The sequence below is a fragment of the Callospermophilus lateralis genome, chromosome 11, assembly GCF_048772815.1.
Source record: "Callospermophilus lateralis isolate mCalLat2 chromosome 11, mCalLat2.hap1, whole genome shotgun sequence".
Taxonomy (NCBI): domain Eukaryota; kingdom Metazoa; phylum Chordata; class Mammalia; order Rodentia; family Sciuridae; genus Callospermophilus; species Callospermophilus lateralis.
The window spans coordinates 43421165-43428945 of record NC_135315.1 but is presented as its reverse complement, the minus strand read 5'-3'; the positions used below and the strand labels follow the sequence as shown (position 1 = coordinate 43428945).

Sequence of the window (7781 nt, the reverse complement as noted above, 5' to 3'; positions counted from 1 at the left end):
AATTTTATGATTTTTAATTAGGCAGGAAGCTTGAACATCATTTTGTAAAAGGAGTGATGGTTTCTTTCTTTCTTAGTGTATTTCTTTTCTTCAGATACTGGAAGAGTCTCAAGAATGACACGTTAATGGGCTCCCTTGGAGACAGTTGCTATGTTATATTGCCAAACTTCAGCTCTGTCCCTCTAGGGACATAAAGACTGTGATTTCTCAAATGACTGATTGGTGCCTGAATACGGATTTTTTCCAGATATCAGAATTCCTTAAAACTATTGATGATTTTCAATCTACAACCAAGATTATGGTTCCACAGAAAATTCTTATTGTTTTGAATAGCAGAGTTTCCATGTAAAGGCAAATATATGTGTACTTTTTTATCTCCTGTGGGTCCCCAAAATCTTGGAAAGCTGCTGAATTATCTTGAAAGCCTGGCGGTGGGGACATCATTTACAGGTTTTGTAGAGAGGCTAGCAAAACAGTATTGATGGCTGAACCCTTGTCATTCTCTTTAGTACATGCTGGGTTAAGTGGGAGCCCAGAATGTGTAGTTTTCTTGAAATGAGCAGATGTATATTTGTAGAACCCGTGATAGTAGCTTCTGAGTGGGTGGGAAAGGGATGGGTTCCAACTTCCCTTCAAATACAAGAACTTGGTTCTAACTAGAATCCAAGCAACAAGTTGTCATTGAAAATGCAGTGACTGGTCTGCAAAGGATGCTTAAGGAAAAGTCTTTGGCTGGATTTCTCGAGACATGCCAGCCCATCCTAAGCCCCAGCCTAATTGTGGGCCCCTCGGTTCCTTCCCACCACCTCCAGCGCCGTTCTGGCTTCTCAAAAGGCTCAATGAGGTCATTCCTCGGTGGTAGAATATTCAGGGTGTGGGCGCAGTGTGGAAGCCCTCGGCCTCCCTCCTCCGACTGCGACCGATCCCGGGAGGGAGCCCCTGTGGCCAGGAAGCGGGGACCTCAGATGGCCGTTTGTGCTGGCGCCGCCAGGCCTGACGGTGGGCAGCGCCGGCGACTGCGCGGCTGCAAGCAGGGGCCGCAGTAGCCTCTTGGACCCGCCCGAGTGGGGGCGCCAGCCGCACCGCACGCGTCAGCGAGGCGGCCCCGTCGGCCCTCCCCCGGGCGGGGCCAGCCCCCGAAGGCGCTGACTCAGCAACGCGAGGGGGGAGTTTTGTCCCTCCGCGGACCCCGTTTCTCTGGGCCTCAGCCGCCACGGAGCGGGTTTCCTTTTTCCGGCGCTCCGGGTACAAGAGCCAGGTTGGGCCACCTAGGCAGCTGGCCGTGGTGCAATCCCAGTGCTCACCTGAAGACCCCCCGAAAACTAACGTTACCCTGCTGGGCAGCGTGGGCACCATGAACAACGCGGGTGAGGCGCAGCTCTTCTCCGCCGAGTGCCTGGCGGAGTCCTCCCTGGGGGTTCCGCTGGACCCGTGAGGCCCGGCGGCGCGTAGGGCCAGAGGGCTGGGACCAGGGGCGATGCAGGGGATGGAGCTTTCCGGGCGGCCCGGAGCGAGACAGCATCTTGGAGGAGCATTGGGTAAAGGGCTTCCAGGCTGCAGTGGTCACCACCTCAGGATGCGCTTACAAAGTTAGACCCGGGACGTGGGAGCCCCGAATCAGCCCCTTTGGTGCTAAAAATCCCTTTTGGTCTTCCAACAGGACTGAATTCGGAGAAGGTAGCTGCTCTGATTCAGAAACTGAATTCTGACCCTCAGTTCGTACTCGCCCAAAATGTCGGGACCACCCACGACCTGCTGGACATCTGTCTGAAGAGGGCCACCGTACAGGGTGCTCAGCATGTGTTCCAGCACGTTGTGCCTCAGGAAGGCAAGCCGGTCACCAACCAGAAGAGCTCAGGTAAGGCTTTGAACTTCTTGCATACTTGACTTGACTTTTTTGACAGTGTCCCAGTTTGGTGTCTTACTTCAGAATGGTCTTAGCAGGAGAGAAGTTTGCATTGAAAGAACATGAAAGTCCCTAGAGAATAGACACAGGTAAAAGGAGGCCTAACAATTACCTGTGAGACTTGTTTTGGTGATCTGTGACTTCTTAGTATATTTAGTTTCAGCACTAAAGTGACAAGTTCGGGTCATCTGTTTGAGCGCAGGTCACACTGTATTTTGATATTACCTGATTGCAGCTCCCTGTCTTGCAGATGCCTCTGTGCCTTGGTCACAAAACCGACCATGCAAAAATGTTCATGCCCACAATTGCCGTAAAAGTGTATATAAATACATGAAATAGAAAACACATAGAAATAGATTTTTAAATAAATTCCTCATAGTTAATGTGCCAATAGGGTCAGTTCTCACCAATATGTGAGTTCCTAATACAGAAGAAAATTCAGTTCTCCTGCCTTGCTTGTTAAAAAAAAAATCTTGTTTTATGATCCTAGCACCACTCAGAAATAACAGCTCCAGTGAAATATTAGTTGTCAAGGGATCTACATAAGAACATTCCCACAACAAATGGAGACAATTCTTTTCTCCATCCAGAAAACACTTTTTCTATCTATATTGATGTAAAGCACATTACTGCTTATCTAGAGTCAGTCAAAACTCATAAAATGCACATTTAACTAATACAGGTGTATTTTATTGTATGTAAATTATACCTCAGTAACATTGACTTTTTAATTTTAAGGGAAAAAAATCATGATCTTACAATAATTAATGTTTTGCTGTGGTAGAAAGTGTGTTAGGGTGATGTGTGCTGTCAGGCTACAAATGATCCAGTTAAATGTCACAGTAATCTTACATAGTTTAGCAGAAAGCCTTAAAATATTAATCTGGAACAAGTCAACAGGTCAGGTTTTATACATTGTGTCACTTTTACTTACAAATAGCATATGAACTATGTACTTTGTTTTCACATTTAATAGTTCATCTAGATTCTCTCTACTGGGAATGTGTATATTTGTGTGTGTGTGTATATATATATATATATATATATATATATATATATATATATGGATATATAAGACATTCATGACTTTTGGAAATATGATTTAAATTTTTTCTTACAAAATTATTCTTGTTCAACATAGAAAATTTGCAAAATACCAACAGGAATTTTTTTTTCTTTTTTTTTTTCCTCTGTAAATTTATCAGATCTTTATCCTATGTGTATTTTTAGTATGAGTTGATACCTCACACCTGTCTTTCTCACTTATCCATATAATGTGAATATGGTTTCATATCTGTAAAAAGTTACAGCCAAATAGAAGTCAAAATTTTTTTCCCTCCAAATTTATCTTTAGAAAAGAGTGTTAGCTGGGTACAGTGGTGCACACCTGTAATCTCAGAAACTTAGGAGGCTAAGAAAAGAGAATCGAAAATTCTAAGCCATCCCAGGCAACTTAGCAAGACCTTGTCCCAAAACAAAAAATAAAAGGAGCTGGGATTATAGCTTAGTGGCAGAGTACTTCTAGGTTCAATGCCTAGTATCTCTCTCTCTCTCTCTCTCTCTCTCTCTCTCTCTCACACACACACACACACACACACACACAGAATTACCCTATATTCAAGTATTCAAAGACTTTCAGGATGTGCACACTATTAATTTATCTTTAAGTAGAGCACAATCAGGTGAAGATATTACTCTCATTCCATGCCAGTTTGGGATGCTTAAATAGATCATTTGATTGAATCAGGTTTGGGGGGTTTTTTTGTGTGTGTGTGGAACTGGGGATTGAACCCAGGGGTGCTCTACCACTGATCTGCATCCTCATCCCTTTTTGTTTCTTCTGAGACAGGTTTCACTAAGTTGTTTAAGGTTTCACTACATTTCCGAGGCTGACCTCAAGCTTGCTGTTCTCCTGCTTCAGCCTCCCATGTCACTGGGATTATAGGCATGTGCCACTGTGCTTGGCTCTAGTGGTGTTTCTTTTAGGTGATTTGTAATAGGTTTTTTTTTGTTTTTTTTTCCAATTTTTTTTAGTAGTAGAACAAAATACCTATGTATTTTTTAAAGATATTAAACCTTTGCACACTTTGACATACAGTAATTGCTACCTGTCTTTTTGTTTTTAATGTTTCTGCTCTTTGTGATTTAGTCTTAATTGTCCAAATCTTGTAATGGGTGCAGTGCAGTATTGGGAGATATATTTGAAGCAATATTATCTGTGAGCACTCATCATAATTTCTAGTTTTGCTTTCTTGTTTCAGGGCGATGCTGGATCTTTTCTTGTCTGAATGTTATGAGACTTCCATTCATGAAAAAATTTAATATTGAAGAATTTGAGTTTAGTCAATCTTACCTATTTTTCTGGGACAAGGTATGGGACTGATCTTGGAAGATTGTTTTTGTTTTTTTTATCAATCTAGGTAGGGACTTCCTCTTCATTTCTTCCTTTTCCAGTTATAGTCTACCCTTTAATTATAGGTGAAACACCATTTATTCTGATTTCCGAGTAATAAGAGTTGACTTTTATTGAAGGGAGAAGTGTGTGTGTGTGTGTGTGTGTGTGTGTGTGCGCACGCGCGCGTGCGTGTATTAGATATGGTTGGTGCTGTATATCAAATCCAGGACCTCACACATGCTAGGCAAGAGCTCTACTACTGAGCTATATATACCCCATCCCCCAGAACTGCTTTGGTTGGTAGGTGCCTTCTTATTGCCATGAAATGATAAATTCACTGGCTCATCTTACTACTTCCTATTTCTTTAAGATTTAAAATTGTGTTTACAATCATTTCTCTTTTTGACTTCTTTAAGTTACTTGATCTTTTTAGGACATCATTCTCCTTCTTTGGGTAGTACCGAAAAACAGTTATGTTATTCCATTTAAAAATCTTTAAATTGTGTATTACATGTGTACATCAGATGTGTTTTGATTAAAGACTCTATTAATATGAGAATGTATGCACAAACACACAATATGTTGGAATAATTATACAATTATAAGAAGAGACTTCATATATTCTTATGAAACTAGATGCTGATATTTAATTACCAAGTTTAGTGGGTTTTTTTTTCCCCTTATTTTTCTATTGATGCATTATAGTTGTACATAATGGGGACTTTGTTGTTACCTATTCATGTATACACAATATAACAATAGAATTTGACAAATATCATTCCCCCCAGTATTTCCCCTTCTGTCCCCATCTCCCTCCCTGGATCCCTTTCCTCTACTCTACTGATCTCCCTTCAGTTGTCAACAGACACTACCCTCTACCCTGCCCCAATCTTTTTCTTCCTTTTCCTCTCTATCCTACATTAGTTTTAAAATACCTATTATGTTGGATCTGTGATAGTTCCATGATTCTTATTGTGTTGATAATGCCAATAAAGTTATTGCTTCTCTCTTTTTAAAATTTTATTTATCTTTCCTTACTCTAGGTTGAACGTTGTTATTTCTTCTTGAATGCTTTTGTGGACACAGCCCAGAAAAAAGAGCCTGAGGATGGGAGGCTAGTGCAGTATTTACTTATGAATCCTACAAATGATGGTGGGCAATGGGATATGCTTGTCAATATTGTTGGTAAGAGCCTTTCTATAATGAAACTAAACTAAAACTCAGCCTGATTGAGCTGAGTTGAGCTGAGTTTTAGTGTACTTAGGAATAGACTGTTTCTTTGGTGGTTATATACAAAGAAGAATTCGTCTTCAAGAAGAGTAAGTAGTTAGATATAAGAATCTTTATTTCACGTTCTCATCTATAAAGTGCCTTTCTTAAATGAGTGACAAGGAGCTGGGAATGGTGGGTCAGGAAGAAAAAGGAAATGTTAAATAGGACTAACTTTGCATTAAAAATCTTTTGTCCATTGACATAATAAAAATAATAAAACACACATTAAGCTGCAACTGTTTGACAATGTCAAATGGAGAAATCTCTTTGAGCTGGGCATTTTGCAAAGTATGATAGGCAAAAAGAATTAATTCTAAAACAGGTAGATGAATATGTAAGTGGAAAATATGATTAATAATAAGCACTAAATTTTCTAGATTAGAATAGCAAAATATAGCCTGTTTTTAAAAGCAATAGAGAGTTTTGACAGAATGTCTAAAAGTATATACTAGAGTATACTTTTACCTTATTGAACACTAAAATTTGTTTACTTTTAGAAAAATATGGCGTTGTCCCTAAGAAATGCTTCCCTGAGTCTCATACAACAGAGGCAAGCAGACGCATGAATGATATTCTGAATCACAAGGTATGACATGTGGAGCAGGATAGGATTGAGTTTAGTGTACTTACCTTAAAACTTTTCTACCTTACACACACATGTAATCTGAATTACTTGGGATGCTAGGGCAGATGATGGCAAGTTGGAGACCAGACCAAGCAATGGAGCACTTGTCTAGCCTGGGATCAATCCCAAAAACAAAACAAAAATATCTGGGCATGATGGTGCACACCTGAATCCCACAATTCGGGATACTAAGGCAGGAAGATGACAAGTTCAAGGCTAGCGTGGGCAACTAAGTGAGAACCTGTCTCAAATTTTTTAAAATTACTGCCCCCAACTTTGCCCCTTTTCAGCAGGAAGCAGTTTGGAGATGTTGTCATCCCTTTTTTCCATAGAAATGGAATGTAGAAATTGACAGTGGGGAAATGGAAATGTGACAGTGGTCCACTTTATGCTTTGAATATAACCCTTGCTGTTCTGCCACTTCAACTTATTTTTAAAGTGGACATATCTTTCTCTTCCTCTCTCCCTGCTCCTGTCTAATCTCTCCCCCTCCGTAATCTCAGGGGAAATAGGATTACCTTTCTTCCCTATCCTAGGCAGAGTTATCTGTCCCTGGGTACATCCTCACCATAGGAATGAAGTAATCCAGACTTTGGGATGCTACCAGAAGATCCCAGAAATAACTATCTCCCAAATTAACAGAGAACATGTGGAATGTAGCCTTTGAGTCACCTCTTTAAAAGCCCCCTGTTCTGCAGGTCTCCTGCCTGTAATCCCAGAAGCTGTGGAGCCTGAGGCAGGAGGATCACAAGTTCAAAGCCAGCCTCAGTAACTTAGCAAGGTGCTAAGCAACTCAGTAAGACTCTGTCTCTAAATAAAATACAAAACAGGGCTGGGGATGTGGCTCAGTGGTCGAGTGCCCCTGAGTTCAATCCCCAATACCTCCCACCCCCTGCCCCCCAAAAAAGTCCCTATTCCTGCTGACAGGCAAGACAGGAGTCCCTTGTGTTTCTCCTTTGCTGACAAAGCAATACACCTTTTACCTTTTTCCTTTTCCCCACCAACAAAACAAAACAAAACTTTTTTTTTTTTAAAAGGGCTGGGGATATGGTTCAGTGATTAAGCACTACTGGCTTCAGTCCCTCATACCAAAAGAAAAAAATGAAGCCCCTAACTCATTTTTAAAAAGAGTTCTGGTTATTTCAGTGTACACAGTTTTTAAAAATAATTGAGATTTGGAAAAATTTTTTATATCTTTTTTTTCTGTTGATTTTAATATTTTCTTATGGATATTCAGCGGGGAAAGTCTCATGCTCAATATGTGCCTCTTGCTTAGTTCTTATACAGATGGGTTGGAACAGCTTTATTTGCTAGTAAAACTAAAGAGAACTGTTTGCAAGACTTCTTTAAAGAGTATGCTGAGTTCTTAGTCTTCCCCAGACCACATTAATATGATCTATCTGCCCACTAAAGATTTGATATAATCACAGAACTTTTTTTTTCTTTTAGTACTGGGAATTAGAGCCTCACACATGTTAGGCAAATGCTCCGCTACTGAGCTACATTCTCGTAACTTTTATCATTTTATTTTGAGACAGGGTCTTGCGAAATTGCCCAAGCTAGCCTTAAACTTATAATCCTTC

The 7781-nt window shown here is 40.5% G+C and overlaps 1 protein-coding gene across 1 annotated transcript in view; it reads left to right on the top strand.

The window, feature by feature from the left end:
- The first annotated feature begins 1187 nt into the window (after window positions 1–1187).
- Window positions 1188–7781, top strand: part of Blmh (bleomycin hydrolase) — a 46565-nt gene continuing 39971 nt past the window's right edge. The window contains exons 1-5 of the mRNA XM_076869806.1: window positions 1188–1367; window positions 1661–1858; window positions 4168–4277; window positions 5345–5486; window positions 6071–6159. Coding sequence (XP_076725921.1) covers window positions 1355–1367; window positions 1661–1858; window positions 4168–4277; window positions 5345–5486; window positions 6071–6159 — 552 coding nt within the window. The 5' untranslated portion in view covers window positions 1188–1354. The remainder of the gene's footprint in view (window positions 1368–1660; window positions 1859–4167; window positions 4278–5344; window positions 5487–6070; window positions 6160–7781) is intronic.